The sequence below is a fragment of the Gobio gobio genome (genome assembly GCF_949357685.1).
Source record: "Gobio gobio genome assembly, chromosome: 19".
NCBI lineage: Eukaryota > Metazoa > Chordata > Actinopteri > Cypriniformes > Gobionidae > Gobio > Gobio gobio.
In genome coordinates, this window is record NC_137112.1 from 40,602,698 (window position 1) to 40,621,903 (window position 19,206).

The following is a 19,206-nucleotide window of genomic DNA, read 5'->3' on the forward strand; positions in this document are numbered from 1 at the left end:
TCGTGTCACCGTGGGGACCTAAATTGAGGTCCCCACGGGCACAAAAGCTTATAAATCATTCAGAATGAGTTTTTATGAAAATGTAAAAATGCAGAATGTCTGTGTGTGTGTGTGTGTGTGTGTGTGTGTGTGTGTGTGTGTGTGTGTGTGTGTGTGTGTGTGTGTGTGTGTGTGTGTGTGTGTGTGTGTGTGTGTGTGTGTGTGTGTGTGTGTGTGTGTGTGTGTGTGTGTGTGTGTGTGTGTGTGTGTGTGTGTGTGTGTGTGTGTGTGTGTGTGTGTGTGTGTGTGTGTGCGCGTGTGTATATATATCAATTATATTATATCAATTCAATGTATCCATACAGAATAAAAGTACTAATTTCTTACTGACTCCAAACGTTTGAACGTTTATGTTAGGTTATAATAATATAATATAATTAATTACTGTACATAATTGTGTATAATAATAATTACTGTAACGGTTGGGTGCACAGGAACAGGCTGAAGACTCAGAAGATCCAAATATAAACGTAATCTTTAATAATGGCACTCAGGAACAAACAGTAAGGCAAGGAACTACACTTCAACATAACTGGTAAACATAACAGTGACTAGACAAAGACTGAAGGTGAGGGTGTAACTTAATGCTGCGTTCCAGGCAACCCATAACCCGTGTTTTTCCAACCGTCTACCCATGAAAGTGCACTGGAACGGCAGTCAAACCCGTGACTTCCGACCCTTGAAACTCGTACTAGATCAATGTAGCCTACTCCCAGTTACGAGCTCTGACGTCACATAGCCCGCGAAACAACAATGGCAGGCCCTACGGATGCGGTGGGAATATACAAATAACGTAAAATAAAAGGTATAACAGCTTCTCTTGCCTTATGCGCCGTTTTTTTCTCCTCCAAGCAAGGAGTAAGCACCTTTGGCTAGTGATGTGACATTTGAACCGAGGCATCGGAGCTTCTGTCGAGAATAAATGGACGTGCCAGATGAAGCCCCGATTCGAGGCTTGTGCTGTTAACGGAGAAATCACGTGACCAATGACAAACGAGGCCTAGGTTTGTGTGGAATACATCATTGGTTCGGTCTGAGTGTCGCTTTGGGTTCGAAACTCGCGCCACCTTGTGGTTGTGGCGTTTCAGAGAAGTGTCAGGAGTAGCCTAATAGAAGTGTGAATGTCAGAGAGCTGTGTAATTGTCCTTATTGTGGTTCATATGTGTTAGGGCTATATATTATAGACCCTTTTCACATTTCCGGGTTTCTCAGAGCGGAAGTCGTCATAGTTGGGTTAACTATTGTAGTTGTGAATGAGAGAATACATGAAATATTTCTTTTGTGTGCCCATTTGCTCAAATAGCAAAAGAAAAACGCCACTATCGTGATTTTACAACTTTCAAAAAGAGGGAAAAAATAGAGTGAAATTGATAACGCCAGTCAAAAGAGAGAAATATGTTAATTTTTACCATCACTCCCATAGATGCTGTAGAAACACCCTCGCAGCAGCGCTAACTTGTTTTTGTAATTTGATGCAAAAGTAACAAAATATTAGTATTAGTATAAACAAAGTATTAGTGTTATAAATGTACATCTTTTTTTTTTTTAAATGAAAATACAAAAAAAACGCTGCTGACCGTTAAAACGCGTCATCACAGTCTGTGCAAAGGGTCTATTACATTATACTATTATACTACTGTATAGGCCTACTACATTATTACCATTAGGTTAGATAGTTTTTCTCTAATAGAGTTTGCCTCTATTATTAGGTGACCTTTGGCATCTGCTAGATTGCACAGTTGATCAATAAATAATTAATTAACAGTGTGTCTGACAGTTGTCTTTGTGCAAATAAAGTCAGACAGAGAAAGATACATATTTTATTTTATACCCAGGCAAACCTAGTAGCTAGGTGTCACTAGTGAGCAATGATGAATGAAGCTTCGGGTAATGAACCTTTTGGTGACGCAATGGGCTGCGAGGTCTCAGTGGTTCAGGAAGCCTCATTTTGCCATCACTGCCTTTGGCGATAGAAATGATTGTAAATGAGCATAAGACCCGTATGATCCGCCATGCTTTGTTTACATCTAGCTACCACAATTCCTAGCGCTCAGGCTGTTTGGCATGAATTTGCCTGGAACGCTACAAAGTCGTGACTCGTGGTTTGAAGTCGTAACTTACAGGCTCAAAAACCTGCCTGGAACGCAGCATAAGTAGAGAACAGAAACGAGATGCTTAAAGGGTTAGTTCACCCAAAAATGAAAATTCTGTCATTAATTACTTACCCTCATGTCGTTCGACACCCGTCAGACCTCCGTTCGTCTTCGGAACACAAATGAAGATATTTTAGTTGTATTCTGATGGCTCTGAAAGGCCTCCATTGGCACAATGCACGGTTCACTCTCAAGACCCTTAAAAGGTACTAAAGACGTCGTTACAAAGTCCATCTCACTACAGTGGTTCTAAAATAACTTTATGAATCGGCGATAATAGTTTTTGTGCGCAAAAAAACCCTAAATAACGACTTATATAGTGATGACGATTTCAAAACACGGCCTCATGAAGCTTCGAAGCGTTATGAATCAGTGAGCCGAATCAGCAGTTTGGATCGCCAAATTTCAGCAGTTTGGCGGTTTGACACGCGATCAGAATCATGATTCGACTCACTGATTCATAACGCTTCGAAGCTTCATGAGGCCGTGTTTTGAAATCGTCATCACTATATAAGTCGTTATTTAGGGTTTTTTTTGCGAACAAAAAGTATTCTCGCTGATTCATAAAGTTATTGTAGAACCACTGTAGTGAGATGGACTTTGTTTTGCGTCTTTAGTACCTTTTAAGGGTCTTGAGAGTGAACCGTGCATTGTGCCAATGGAGGCCTTTCAGAGCCATCAGATTTCAACTAAAATATCTTCATTTGTGTTCCGAAGACGAACGGAGGTCTTACGGGTGTCGAACGACATGAGGGTAAGTAATTAATGACAGAATTTTCATTTTTGGGTGAACTAACCCTTTAACAAGACACAGCTGGGACAAATGAACTAATGAGGGTAACCATGGGAACAAACTAATGGCGGGAAACTAAGACAAAGGAACATGGGACTGAATCAAAACAACTGAAAGATCTAACAAACAAACAGACATGTGACAATTACATTATATTATATTTATTGTATTACTTATTTTAATTGTTATAATTTTTTGCATATATATATATAGTATATAAATAATGTACTGTACTGTTACTTATACCAAAAGATGGCAAGTGGATTTACAATAGCCTGTGAGAAATTGTAAAAGAAATGTTACAATTGTTCCCTACTTTGAGATTCTTATCAGGTACGATCCAGATTTTGTCAGTGTTCCTTCTCTTTCTCTCCAGCTCATTGTTCTGACAGTGCTGTTCTAAAATAATTAAAGATGATTATCCGTCTTGGCCTGCAGAATCCACATGTACCTGTACAGTATTTCTGTGCTAAAGTGAGATGAATAGAGGCTCAACACTGTGCCGGTTTTGGGCTTTAATAGACAAATTCACTTCATATCCTGTGTGTGTCTCTATCTTATTTCCTGTAGGTGTATGGGGCGTATGTGTGGCCAATGATTGCGGTTCTGTCGGGCTCCAGAGTCGCTCTGTGTGGTGTGTCCATTCTGAAGGCTGGAGCACGCATCAGTCCAATTGCTTTCCGTCTGATCGCCCACCGCTCCAGAGAGTGTGTGTGAAGATGTGCGAATGGCAAAAGGATCTGTTTGAGTGGCACTTGTCTCCTTGGGGTCCCTGCACCCCGAGTCCTCTCCTCCCAGCCAATCGATGTGTGACCGCTCAGCGTGGAGTACAAAAGCGAGATGTGGTGTGTGTGAAGCGTACTAACAGCACCGAGGTGAGCCTGCATGTGTGTGAAGCGTTTTCTTCACCTCCAGAAGGAGAGCAGGCGTGTTTGTTACCCTGCCCAATCGACTGCGTCGTCTCCGCCTTCACCCACTGGTCCACCTGCAGCCGCACCTGCGGGTCGGCCCTCCAACAGCGCACCAGGCATGTGCTGGCAACACCCCTGTATGGAGGAGCTGACTGTCCCAGCCTCACCCAGACACGTCCCTGTAACCATGACAATGCCCACCCTGCCCTCTGTCCCTCTGACCAACAGGAATACAGTTACAGTTTGTGGGTGGGGCCCTGGAGCCCTTGCAGACTTAAAGGGACGGCGCCTATTGGAAAGACAACGGTGGACTTCAATTTTGGGCTTGATGGGAAGAAAACAGTCAAGGCTTCATACACGATCAAACGCCACACCGAGAGCATTCACCACCAAAATCATTATGATGAAAGTGGCTACAAAGTTTCCTGGGAAATCACCATTGGCTATCAGACTAGGCAACTGCGCTGTACGAGGAGTGATGGGAAGAATGCCATGCTAAGGTGGGCGTCCATTCTAAGAAATAATGAGTTAATGAGTGAATAATCTTCTAAATCCATCCATCTATTTACCCACCCATCTACCAATCAAGCAAATCAATCTGTCCATCCATTATCACATCCATCAATCCACAGATTGATCAGTCAGTGCACCCATCTGTTTATTGCATTTTTGTTTTGTTTTGTTTTGTTTTGTTTTGTTTTGTTTTGGGTTTAATTTTATTATTTATTATTTTTATTATTTATGTATTTAACTTTATTTTTTGTTTTATTTTTACTTTATTATAGTAGCATTTAATTTTAATTTATAATATTTTATTTTATTTATTTTTGTGTTGTTTCGTTAATCCTATATTTTATATATTTTTTATTTTATATAATTCATTTTTATATATTTTTTGTTTTTATATATTTTTTGTGAAGTGAATAAAGTGAAGTGAAGTGTAAAGTAAAGTGTAGAGAGTGAAGTGAAGTGTAAAGTAAAGTGTAGAGAGTGAAGTGTGAAGTGAAGTGAAGTGTGAAGTGAAGTGTGAAGTGTGAAGTGTAAAGTGAAGTGTGAAGTGTGAAGTGTGAAGTGAAGTGTAAAGTGAAGTGTGAAGTGTGACGTATGAAGTGAAGTGTAAAGTGTGAAGTGAAGTAAAGTGTAAAGTGAAGTGAAGTGTAAAGTGAAGTGAATTAAAGTGAAAAGTGAAGTGAAAAGTATAAAGTGTAGTGAAGTGGTGTAGTAAAGTAAAGTGTGAAGTGAAGTGTAAAGTGAAGTGTAAAATGTGAAGTGAAGTGTGACGTGTGAAGTGAAGAGTGAATTGAAGTGTAAAGTGTGAAGTGTAGTGAAGTGTAAAGAGAAGTGAAGTGTGAAGTGAATTTAAGTGTAAAGTGAAGTGAAAAGTATAAAGTGTAGTGAAGTGTAGTAAAGTAAAGCAAAGTGTAAAGTGTGAAGTGAAGTAAAGTGTAAAGTGAAGTGTAAAGTGTAGTGAAGTGTAAAGTGAAGTGAAGTGTGAAGTGAATTAAAGTGTAAAGTGAAGTGTAGTAAAGTAAAGCGAAGTGTAAAGTGAAGTGTAAAGTGTAGTGAAGTGAAGTGTGAAGTGAATTAAAGTGTAAAGTGAAGTGTAGTAAAGTAAAGCGAAGTGTAAAGTGAAGTGTAAAGTGTAGTGAAGTGTAACGTGAAGTGAAGTGTGAAGTGAATTAAAGTGTAAAGTGAATTGTAGTAAAGTAAAGTGAAGTGTAAAGTGTAGTGAAGTGTGAAGTGAATTAAAGTGTAAAGTGAATTGTAGTAAAGTAAAGTGAAGTGTAAAGTGTAGTGAAGTGAAGTGAAGTGTAAAGTGAAGTGAAGTGTAAAGTATAAAGTGTAAAGTGAAGTGAAAAGTATTAAGTGTAGTGAAGTGTAGTAAAGTAAAGCAAAGTGTGAAGTGAAAGTAAAGTAAAGTGAGGTGAAACTCAACCCAGACAGTGTAATCCAGAACCCACAGTTACTTAAAGGGGCTATATGCAACTTTTTCCCCAAAATAAACGTAACAATAGCCTTTTTATTTTACCATTTATGACTCAAACATCTCCTGATGAGCATACTGACACCTTGTCCGCTCACAGTGGGTGCACCTATAAGCCTGTCTCCTATTTTTCCTATTTTCTGGCGGGTCGTCTTTTCCCGCGCTGTCTGCGGATGTGACGTCACCACCGCTGCGAGAGCGAGCAGAAAATGAGAGCAGTTCTGTTTTTTGGCCACAAGTGTCAGTCGCGAGTTTAAATTTCAGAAAAACGCATATAGCCCCTTTAAAATGGCCCTAAAATATTGATTTCAGTTTAAACTATTTTATGTAAGAAAAAAGAGACTGTGAAGTGGAACTAGCACCACTATGTAGGAAATTGGTCAATTATTATATATATATTTACAAAAATACGTGTCCAGAATAAAGAAAGAGTTGTGTAATAAAAGCTTTTAAAGAATATTGTAGATGTAGTCAGAATTGACTGCGGTCAAATTGAGGTGCAATGAATACTCATTACTGATCTGACCATAAATAAATGATACAGGCCTATTAGCACACAGTTATGCAACAATGTTATGCAATAAATTTACCCTCTTTTTATTAAATGCCACTCCACAGTGAGGATTTTAGAGTCTGCTGTCGTAAGCTCTGCTGTCCTCCTAGTGCAGATGGATTACCATTGTACCATGATACTGTTTACATCAGAGAACAGGCTTTTATTTATGAATGCATTACTGGTTACACTGTCAAAAAACAGAATCTACATTTTACCTCCTGTTGTGGGCGATTGTTTTTTTCAGCTCAGGGAAGATCCCAAGCCTGCTGGTTTTTATACATTTTTCATTAGATTTTAATGGAAATAGTACTTGTTGCTACAATAATAAGCTCCAGAGAGAGAGTGAGAGAGAGAGAGCGGTGTGTTGCATGCAGTGAATATGAAAAATGAAGAAACAGCTCTGAAAATATCCACGTTATCAAACATGCTATAGAACAGCAGAAATCTAGTGAGACAAGTAAGCTATGCTTTTTGATTTGCTTCAAATATCTTCAAGTTCTATGCTGTTCTCATACCATCTATCCGGGAGCGTTCTGAATCTGGATCTATTGACAAAACGTCTACAGCTCAAGGGGGAAAAAAAGAAAAGAAAGGTGGTCTGACTGAACAAATGCAAGGTGTTTTAGCACATCTAACACTTAAGATGAGCATCTGAAGGTTTAAAAATATGCATATAAATCTCAATTTAAATATTCGACCTGAGTTTGATGATATACAGTATTTTAATTCATATTATCAAGTGAAATTTTAACAGTGTTTCACATTTGCGTATCAAACTCCCAGTGAAACTACTGAAACGAGTCCCAATCTCAGCCTAAAATGCATGTATGAGCTGTTTAAGACATATCTTATGTAAAAATATGTGGCCCTATATGACTATTACATTTTAAATAGTTTACTAGCACATTTTTTGTATTTCCTTGTGCATCTCTGTTTGCGGTCCTTAATTCAATAACCCACTAATATTTATTCAATGCCAATTCTACGGTCAAACAAGCATGCTTTGCAAATCAATACTTGCAAGCAATGTTTTGTTGTCTATGCTATGCTGCAAGCATCAATATTGTTACCGACAATAAGATGCTAATGCCAGTCTTTATTTGAACCCCTCGTTTAGGCACTGCATAATAAATTAACATCATATTATGCCTGCAGATTACAAGATTTCCCTTGCGGCTTGCAAACTTTTTTGCATTCGTATTAAGCCAGACTAAACTTCGGAATAAATTGAACACCCACGGACCAACCCATCTCTCTCTCTCGCAGGATTTCATAGTTTGCTTTAGCTTGTTTTGTATGCCAATATATTCAGCAAGAATCAGCAGCAACGCTAAAGCCTTGGAGAGTTCGAGAGACAGCTTGAAAAATGTTCTGTTTATGTTGCTACCTTTTTTGTCATGGTAGCCAAAGGCTAAATGCCTGCCAACAGCTTCAGAACAGGGAGATGAAATATTGCAATAAACAAACATGAAACCCTTTGAAACGAACTAAACAATGTAATTTTTGTAGGCTAATTGTAATCTGTAGATTTGTATTATTTATTATTATGACTATATGATTATTTCAGACTGTCCTCCAAAAAAAAACGACTCTATAGGTCGTTTTTCAAGCACTTTATTACGACCTTTATTTACGTTTTAAAGTCAAGCGCCCTCTAGCTGGCGCAAAAATAATGACAATGTCGTATTACGTCTGAATGCGTGTTCATTTAAATGCAATGTGTGGACTTTTTATCCCCATTTGTCATATATGATATATCCATTTAGCGAAATCTTTTTTTATTAACAACTACACCCACCCCACCTCTAAACCTACCCAGTGATTTATAGTGCATATACACTTGATGAGCACATGTGTTCCCTGGGATCGAACCCACGATTGCATGATCACATGATTACATGTTGTTGTATTTTGCAATGCTCTATCAATTGAGCTACGCAAAACCCGAAATATGACGCAAATAAAAGGAAACAAAGCATTAAAATGAAAGTGTCCTGTTGTCGATAGTAAACACTCCTATGGGTCGTATTTCAGGGAAATGACAAATGTATATATATATACACGCGCACACACACACACACACACACAGAGATCTGGCATAACATTATGACCTAATTTTGTGTTGGTCCTGCTTTTGCTGCCAAAACAGCCCTGACCCGTCGAGGTATGGACTCCACTAGACCCCTGAAGATGTGCTGTGGTATCTGGCACCAAGATGTTAGCAGCAGATCCTTTAAGTCCTGGAAGTTGTGAGGTGGGGCCTCCATGGATCGGGCTTGTTTGTTCAGCACATCCCACAGATGCTCGATTGGATTGAGATCTGAGGAATTTGGAGGCCAAGACAAAACCTCAAACTCGTTGTTGTGCTCCTCAAACCATTCCTGAACCATTTTTGCTTTGTTGCAGAGCGCATTATCTGCTGAAAGAGCCACAGCCACCAGGGAATACCGTTTCCATGAAAGGGTGTACATGGTCTGCAACAATGCTTAGGTCGGTGGTATGTGTCAAAAAGTAACATCCACATGGATGGCAGGACCCAATGTTTCGCAGCAGAACATTGCCCAAAGCATCACACTACCTCCGCCGGCTTACCTTCTTCCCATAGTGCATCCTGGTGCCGTGTGTTCCCCATCCACGTGATGTAAAAGAAACCATGATTAATCAGACCAGGCCAGTTCTGATGCACACGTGCCCACTGTTGGGTCAGCATGGGCACCCTGGCTGGTCTGCAGCTATGCAGCCCCATACACAGCAAACTGCGATGCACTGTGTATTCTGACACCTTTCTATCAGAACCAGCATTAACTTCTTAAGCAATTTGAGTTACAGTAGTTTGATCAGACCACACATGCACCAATGAGCCTTAGCCGCCCATGACCCGGTCGCCGGTTCACCACTGTTCCTTCCTTGGACCTCTTTTGATAGATACTGACCACTGCAGACCGGGAACACCCCACAAGAGCTGTAGTTTAGGAGATGCTCTGACTGAGTTGTCTAGCCATCACAATTTGGCCCTTGTCAAACTCACTCAAATCCTTACGCTTGACCATTTTTCCTGCTTCTAACACATCAACTTTGAGGATAAAATGTTCACTTGCTGCCTAATATATCACACCCACTAACAGGTGCCATGGAGATAATCAGTGTTCACTTCACCTGTCATAATGTTATGCCTGATCCTTTATTCTCATATATATATATATATATATATATATATATATATATATATATATATATATATATATATATATATATATATATATATATATATATATATATATATATATATATATATATATATATATATATATATATATATATATATAATTTTATTAAAATATACTGTAAATTTGACACTGTACATTTCCTTCTCACCTCCAGCCTTTGCGACCATGACAACAGCCCGGTAAACTTTCGTTCATGTGTGATGCCCAGAGACTGCAAAGTGTCTGATTGGTCACAGTGGAGTTCGTGTTCGAAGACGTGTCGGACATCTGACCAATCACCTGGCTTCAGAAGCAGGAGCCGCAGCCTGAAGAGAGCAGCCATTGGTGGAGGAGAGCCATGCCCCGCCCTGGAAGAAAAAGCAAACTGTAATATTCTGGAAGACACACTACCACTGTGCCCAAGGTGAAGAGATGGCATTGCCAGAATTATGCATCCAAATCTTTTCAAATGTTTTGATTTCCTCTAAATACATTAGCTCTAAAAAGTCTGCAAGAAATAAAAATTCAGCCCATCTATTTCTCATCTGTTTCATCTGCACTAACCCCCCCTGCAAGCTCACATTCAGAAGTGCCTCCATCTAATCAACATCTAATGGATTTGTTTTTTCTTTTTCTTTTTTAATAATCTGTTTCACGTGGATGTACGTCACAACATGAAAGAAAATATATTTTGCTACTTCTGTTTCATTGCAGAAGACTGAACAGATATGACTCTAATTTGACTTGAATTGTCTTATATGTATTTTAATTGGCTGGAAATACAGATATGAGTGGAGGGTGACCAATTGGAATCCATGCCAGGTGACCCCTCTTTTGAGTCAGCAGGACCATCGCCATAGCAATACCAGTGTCCTGTGCGGAGGTGGGATTCGGACCCGAGAGGCATATTGTGTCAGGATCCATGACGGCACAGTACCATTCCAGAGTGAGAACACTATGGATTATTAGCATAGAATTATGATTTATGAATAATTTTTTTCAACAACACTTTGTTTTTAGTACCGTGGTAGTATCAGTATTATTTGAAATATAATTTTATGTAAGTATGGTAATCATTCAGAAGTTCAGTATAGGGAGTGGGTGTGGCAGCCCCCATTAACTAATGAATATTCATGAGCCAAGCTGACACTGCTCTTCACAATGCACTTCACGTGAAGAGCGATGCGAGTCATTTATCAGCCATTGCAGTAAGGATCTTGCCTTAAAAGACCTGTGATTTGGGATCCGATTGCTGATAAAATGTACAATAAGCAAATGTGATTAACTCGAATTGAGAGAACATTAACGGCATAAACATTGAGGGATGAAAAAAAAATTCTAGATTGCTTTCATTTTATTCAATCCTTCATAGGCTGTTGAGACTCAGGGCAGAACACTTAGGGGGAGATTTAGTTTCCTCTGTGTTTCTATTTTTTGATTTAAATGGTAATCTGTGGCCACACAGTGAGAAGGACGGATTTGAATTACATTTATTTTTGTGCAAGCTTCTGTAAGATCTGCAAAGAATCTCCAATGGACGTTTATGGTAAATCTGAAACCGTCTCTGTTTTTTCATTATTAGTCAATCGGCCTGTTGGCAGGAACTTGTGCACTGGACCTTTACCACCATTGGCTGAGTCTTGCTTCATTCCCTGTCAGAAACATTGTCCCCTCACGCCTTGGTCACCCTGGGGACCCTGTCTCCATGACAACTGTTTCGAACCCCAGGGGAGAAGAGGTGAGAGACAAAAAACATCCCATAAAACCGGATTGCACACATCCAATTCACACCCCCTGTCCTTGGTTTCTCATCTCTGTGATGTAAAAAGTGTATGAATCTCGGATGTGGGCGTATATCTGACCCTAAGCTGTGGTGCCGCCCACTCATTGAGGTGACAGTGACAGGACAGATGTATTCCTTTATTTTTTTACACTCGCTTTAACGTGTTTTTTCTTTATATCCATTTCTATTTCTTCTCTCCTCTTCCTTAATGCGCATATACGTATATTTGGCCAAGATATTTAGCTTTTGCACTCCATAGTTTGCCAGAATGTGGGAACAGTATCTGCTAAAACGTTGGCATTGAGCGTGTTTCTGTTTGAGTCATCGCTGCTGTTTTTTTTCTGTGTTGTTTTGCATGCACCTCATTTTCAGGTTTCAGAATGAGAACTCGTTCAGTAATTACAGAGTCTTGGGTGGAGTCCGACAGCTGCCCTCACGCCAACGAAGTGATGATCTGCGATGACCCCGCCTGCTTCCAGTGGCAAGTGACATCACAGGGGCCCTGTGTTCCACGAAATGGATCATGTGGCCCAGGATCCCAAGAACAGACTCTGGAGTGCTTTTCCACCTCAGGTATGCACTTAACTCCCCTAATAGTTTGCCTAAAAATTGAAAAATGTTGTTCCAAAACCATATGACTTTTGTCTGGCTATCACCAGACCAAGCTCAATTTAAGATTGAACATTGGTCTGGGGAGTCTGCTATGTATTTTCAACTACACAAGAGGCGCGATAAACGAGCATAATTCAAATGACTGTAGGCAATTGGATCGTCCTTCAACCAATCAGACCACAAGAGGCGTGATCAACGGAAATAATTCAAAAGACTGAATCTGAAATCGCCCCCTAAACCTTCATTCACTATTCCCTACATTAGTCCACTAATACAGTTCACTTGAAGGAGTAAATGAAAACGAGTGCGTAAAGTCGGGCAGCCGTTGTGTGTACATCGGCTGTACACTCGTTATTGCGGTGCAATGTGGGATTGAATGAGTGCACTCAGTGATGGTCACTATGGTTTCGGACACCACTACAAATGGCTGTCCCTTCAAATTGTGCTCTATTTAAGGATATAGGGGGCGATTTTGGATTCAGCCTCTGTATGCAATTGGATAGTCCTTCAACCAATCAGACCACAAGAGGCGTGATCAACCGGGATAGATCCATCGCTTCTCTATCTGTCATCGTGTTAAACCCGCCAATAGCCCACCAGGTGGATAAGCCAGTCTGTGATTGGTTCCCGCAAAAGTGTGACAGAAGCAGGATAAATGAATGTACATGTTTCCAGACTGAGTTGCTGGGTGAAATCAAATCGCCGGCAGATCAGGCTGGGTTTAGCCAGTCTAATATGACTTACTTTCTTCTGTGGAATATGTAAGAAGTTATAAAGTGGTGCAGGTACATCAGAACCTGGAAGACTGATTCGCCACTGGTTCCTTCAAGATTTTTGCAGGGTTTTATAATGGGGGGTATTGATTTATGTGTAAAATAAAGCCTGTGGCAAACATAACTTGTATTTATAATTGATTTATTATTGAATATGACGTTCAACTTATATTACACACACCCATAGCGAAAATGCTAATTTTCTTTTCATTTTTGAAAATGTACATTTTTAAAAAGTAGCTTGGAGTGTGAGTGTGCAGTGTATGTTGTACAACAAAACACCAATGTATCGTCAAGTTATGTTTACCACAGGCTTTATTTCACACATAAATCACACAGAAAAACCCCCATTATAAAACCCCATAGGACAATTTCAAAGGAACCAGCAGCGAATTAGACATTCGGGTTCTGACTCCATACCTGCACCACTCTATTTTGCAGAATGTTTGATTTGCTCTTTTCCATTCAATGAAAAAAGTACCGTAAAAGTATCATTAGCTGTCCATACGACTCATACCCCATAATTCAAACCATTCATATATTTAATAATACGTTTTTAGGGCTTTAAACCTTTTATAATCTATTGTAAAGTTTAGTTCTGTGATAGTTTTTCTGTATCTTTTTATAGTGCAATACATCTTAAGATGCCATAATTGAATGCAAACGCAAATAAGAAGATTTTCAGGAAGTAGCAAAATAAATTGTCTGCTCCTCATAGCTATTTTATGGCTTCAGAGACTGGAAAGCACACAAGGTTTTTTTTTTTTTTGGAGCCTGACGTCTCCCTCCCTCCTTCAATACACTATTGTTGAAAAGTTTGAGGTCAGTAGGATTTTTTTTTGCGGGGGGGTTGGAAAAAATATCTATATCTATAATAATATATTTCTGAAGGATCATGTGACACTGAAGACTGGAGGAATGATGCTTAAAATTCAGCTTTTCCATCATCTTAAAATATATTAAAATAGAAAATGCTTATTTTAAATTGCTATTTAGTATTTGACAATATTACAGATAAATGCAGCCTTGGTTAGCATAAGAGACTTTTCCAAAAACATTTAAAAATCTAACCGACCACAAACCTTTGAATGGTAGTGTATGGAAAACAGCAGCCAAGACTTTCTGCAAAATATCTCCTTCCATGGCATAAAATCATCTTGAAAAAATAGCATGAAGGTGATTAGGTTTACATAACTATCCCTTTAATAATCTTTCTCAATCCCATCATTCTTCTCCTCCATCCCTCTAATTACTTTCAACCTTCTGTTATCCCCATCCTCAAACTCTTCCGTGATAAGTTATTTTTACTCGCATTAAGCAAATGATCAGCTATCTTTTAATATCCTCTCATCTCTCCTCTCCTCCCAACGGCTGTGTGGCATATTTCTTGTCTGACTTCTGTGCTTCTCATTGAGATGAGTTTAAGATCAGATCAGACAGATAGATCCATGTCACAGTGTTGCACTGCAGTTTCAAAAAGGCTTAGGAGTCCTCTAAGGTCTTCCATTGTAATGTCACTCATGCATGTCAAGTGCCTTTGCATGTGTTGTCCATCAGCGATGAGCGCTCTTAAGGGGTTTATCACTGTATGTGAAACGTCCATTTGTGGATCGACAAACGTCAGGCATGACTGGACATGGTGGAGCTGGAATTTTACATCTGACACACACGCATATGCATTAAACCTGACAGCGTTGTGTTCCCAGCATGCACTTAGAATGTTCTACAAAATGCAAAGTGAAGCTGAAATGCCAAAGCCATTAAAGTTGAAGTGCAGTTGACTTAAAGTGATAATGTATTCTTGCTGGAGATATGAGTTAGTCACCTTATCTAACTTTCTCATTACAGCACTACATTACATCCTAGCCGTTCAATGAGTTTATAACATTTACACTACATTTTTACATATTCTGAAGAGAACATACATGGTTTATTTATACACTAATCAGGCATAACATTATGACCTAATATTGTGTTGGTCCCCCTTTTGCTGCCAAAACAGCCCTGACCCGTCGATGCATGGACTCCACTTGGACCCCTGAAGGTGTGCTGTGGTATCTGGCACCAAAATGTTAGCAGCAGATCCTTTAAGTCCTGTAAGTTGCGAGGTGGGGCCTCCATGGATCAGACTTGCATCCCACAGATGCTCGATTGGATTGAGATCTGGGGAATTTGGAGGCCAAGTCAACACCTCAAACTTGTTGTTGTGCTCCTCAAACCATTTCTGAACCATTTTTGCTTTGTGGCGGGGCACATTATCCTGCTGAAAGAGACCACAGACACCAGGGAATACCGTTTAAGGGTGTACATGTTCTGCAACAATGTTTAGGTAGGTGGTACGTGTCAAAGTAACATCCACATGGATGGCAGGACCCAAGGTTTCCCAGCAGAACATTGCCCAAAGCATCACACTGCCTCCCTGGTACCATGTGTTCCCCAGGTAAGCGACACCATCCACGTGATGTAAAAGAAACCATGATTCATCAGACCAGGCCACCTTCTTCCATTGCTCCGTGGTCCAGTTTTGATGCTCACGTGCCCACTGTTTGCGTTTTCGGCGGTGGACAGGGGTCAGCATGGGCACCCTGGCGCAACAATTCGTTTTTTCCTGCTTCTAACACAACAACTTTGGGGACAACATGTTCACTTGCTTATATATATTCATTCATACAAAATGCTAATTATAATCCAAAATAGAATCATTGGACAATGTTTCTATATATTTTGATTATATATGGGGTGGATGCTATGGTTTTTAGCACATTACTATGTTATTTTGAATGGTTGCTAGGTAATTGCTTATTGGCCCTAGCAAAGAGCCTGTTGTTAAATACCCAGTGCTTCTCTCTGTGTGTTTGTTAATGTATGATGATGCTACACATTTTGGCTCCGAGTTTTTGCTCTGAACAGACATGGTTCAATGGTTCATTTGCTAAAGTTATCACTCCAGTTTTAGTGACCCGACCACATGTTTGATGTGTATGAAGTAGCGTGCTATTGAATCCTGCTTTCCATCAACAGACCTGGAGTTCTGATGCACTATAATGCACTTTTTAATGCTCTAGGTATATAATCACTGGGAAATTGCTTCTTCCAACAGTGCAAATAGGTGAAAAAATCTCTTGTCTGCCCCCGTGAAAAGAAAATGAAATAAACCCTTATAACACAACGGGAAAGATGGTGATTACAGAGGTCATAAAAATACATTTTAAGAACTGTGCATCTTCAGATGAGACAGTCTCTTTAAAATAAAAAATGCTCCTTTTGTACATTTATATCTTAGGCAATGAATACAATTCAGAGAGAATGATTTTTAGGGCCTAACATCAATTGGAGAAATGTTGTCCTTCCTGCATCTGATATGTAATGAAGAAATGAACTATTGCGCCTCAATATCTGATTCTCAGAGGAGAGTCTGTCTAGGTTTATTACTCACCTTTAATCTTTGTTCTTTTATCTCACAAACAACCTGAAGAGCAGCATCTACTAGTTGATTCTGTGCTTGTGTATATGTGTCTATTCATTCCATTCTCACAAATAAAAAGATCTTCAGCAAGATTGTTATTCTATATGTAGCTGATCTTTCCTCACTGAGGTAGAGGTTATAGAAGTATTGAGTTTAGTTTTTAAGTACAATAAGCTTCTTTTATCCCCCTTGTTTTAAACATTGACTACACTAAAATTATTGAATTAAGTTTATTAATAACCCTTGCAATTGTTGCAGAAAACTAACAACATGTAGTGAGGTTAATGATTTAAAAAAAGTGCCAATTGTTTTAATTATTACTTTTATTTTTGAAGCATTTACGACACTCTTCAGAGTATTTTCCAAACTCAACTGAGTGGAGTTTAGCATTGATATTTTACTTCAGCATTCATTAGCAAATAATTATTTCCAAGCTGTCTGTTAATTAAAAAAGTACCTTAATGTTGCCCAATCATGGTCTTTGAGGAAAGAATAGAGCAATCAGGATGCTATTAAAAATCTTATTAGCATATTATTCTACTTTAATTAAAGAATGGTGGTTGTTAGTTGCAAGACAAGAGGAAACTGAGAGATTCCTGTGCTTAGAACAAACCATGATAATTATTTCAATGCTCTAACTTTGTTTCTTAGCAATGAATTTAAATGCATATTTGCTTGTTGTGTTGTATAAGAATACGATGCTAATTTAATATGCTTGTTTATTGAGAAAGAATATGTAATTTAAGAAGGAAAGTGAGAAAAGATAAACATATGTTGATATAAATACAGAAAATAATTAAGAGGAAGTCTAAATGGTGCAGTCTAATAGGCCCTTAACTCAATCTGCTTGCAATCAGATCATTCTCTATAGGGCACATCTGATTGGTTCCTGCTATATCAGTAGCCAATGAGCTTGCATGCTCAACCTTTAAATACTTGGTCAGCATTTGCTATAGCAGAAACCCTCCACCTTCCCCAGCTCCACCTGTCTAGCAGGGTACCCGCGGGATCTTAAAAAGTCTTAAATGTCTTTAAATTCAAAATCAAAATTTTAATACCTTAAAAAGTCTTAAATTTGCTGAAGTATTGAGCTTAGGTCTTAAATAATTTTAAACGGGTCTTAATTTTCCTACGTCCATGTAATGCTACCTCTTGCTCATTGAAATGCTCCCGCAGCATTTTAGAGAGAGAGAGAGAGAGAGAGAGAGAGAGAGAGAGAGAGAGAGAGAGAGAGAGAGAGAGAGTGTTGTAGTTAGTTTTTTCGCTAGTGAGAGACCAACATACAACTTGTATTGCAGCCAATCAGCTTTCGTGTTATTGGCGCGAGGCTCGATTGTACAATGGACACATCAAACGGATTTTATTCTTCAGCTGACAGTTCTTCCAGCTCCGCGATCGTGAAAGCAAAGGCAAATCTTTCCTACCTGCCATCTCGCATAATGACCAAATAAAAGTATGATATGCCCGATAGCACTAAAAAAAGAGTTTAAAAAGCATGTAAACCCCGAATTTATTCGCTACTGACACACGGACTGATGTTAGACTGGCCGCGGATTCTGCACGCGTTTGCCGCCTGTCAGCGCTCGCGCGAGTGAACCGAATCTAGGCGTATTACTGTAGGTCTTAAAGTGAAAGCAACACAATATAGCCGAGCCTATTATACCCGCTCCTGCCTGTGTCGTTAATATTAATCAAACAACAACAACGGGGAAAAACAAACAGTAGCCTACCTAAACTTAAAGCATTGTTTGTATCTGTATATTGAAGTTGTATTTATTTGTCCTATTGTCAAACAAGATTCATGCATTTTGTTGGTTTTATTGCCTTGTGTGACTATTGTGCATCTGACATAATGATATGGTAAACGTGGCATCCTAATTATGAAAAAACAAACCAAAAAACATGCACATTTCTGAAAATGACCACCACAAAATCAGTAATTTTGATCTCACAAAAAATACCTACACACACACACACACTACCGGTCAAACGTTTGAGAACGGTAAGATTTTTAAAATGTTTTTAAAGAAGTCTCTTCTGCTCACCAAGGCTGCATTTATTTGATCCAAAATACAGCAAAACATTTAAAAAAAAAAATTTTAAATAACTATTTTATATTTCAATATATATTTTAAAATGCTATTTATTTCTGTGATTCAAAGCTGAATTTTCAGCATTATTACTTCAGACATTAGAGTCACATAATCCTTCAGAAATATTTTTTTTTACTTTCTATTTCAGATGAATGCTGTTCTTTAGAACTTTCTATCCATCAAATAATCCTAAAAAAAAAATGTTTTACACAACTGTGTTCAACACTGATAATAATCATAAATGTGTGTTGATCATCAGATCCTCATATGAGAATGATTAGTGAAGGATCATGTGACACTGAAGACTGGAGTAATGATGATTTGATCACAGGAATAAATGACACTTTACTATATATTCGCATATAGAACAGTCACAACAGAACTGTCACAATATTACAGCTTTTTTGTATTTTTAATAACATAAATGCAGCATTGGTGAGCAGAATGTAAAAACATTTTTTTAAAAATCTCACCGTTCTCAAACTTTTGACCGGTAGTGTGTTTGTATATTAATCCTGGTGGGATTGAGCTATGAGGAAGTGCAAGTGTACTATAGCTACTTTGTTCAATTTGAATAAATTAATTTGCTTGGCAAGTAATTTTGTGATTCTGCATTTCCTTTTGTACGTTTTTTTAAAATTGCGTGATATAGGTCTTAAATTTAATTCATAATAGTCTTGAAAAGGTCTTAAAAAGTCTTAAATTTGACTTGGTGAAACCTGCAGATACCCTGTCTAGATCTGCTTAAGGTAATTAATGTACGCTATATTGTACTCCGCTTTACAGATCTATTCCGCTAAGACCAAGCATATCAACATTGTCATATCCATTACCATT

General features: G+C 38.7%; 1 protein-coding gene across 1 annotated transcript in view; it reads left to right on the forward strand.

The window, feature by feature from the left end:
* Positions 1 to 19,206, forward strand: part of thsd7bb (thrombospondin, type I, domain containing 7Bb) — a 127,553-nt gene that overhangs the window by 67,981 nt on the left and 40,366 nt on the right. Inside the window, exons 5-9 of the mRNA XM_079844379.1 lie at positions 3,556 to 4,396; positions 9,818 to 10,066; positions 10,428 to 10,588; positions 11,225 to 11,380; positions 11,798 to 11,998. Coding sequence (XP_079700505.1) covers positions 3,556 to 4,396; positions 9,818 to 10,066; positions 10,428 to 10,588; positions 11,225 to 11,380; positions 11,798 to 11,998 — 1,608 coding nt within the window. The remainder of the gene's footprint in view (positions 1 to 3,555; positions 4,397 to 9,817; positions 10,067 to 10,427; positions 10,589 to 11,224; positions 11,381 to 11,797; positions 11,999 to 19,206) is intronic.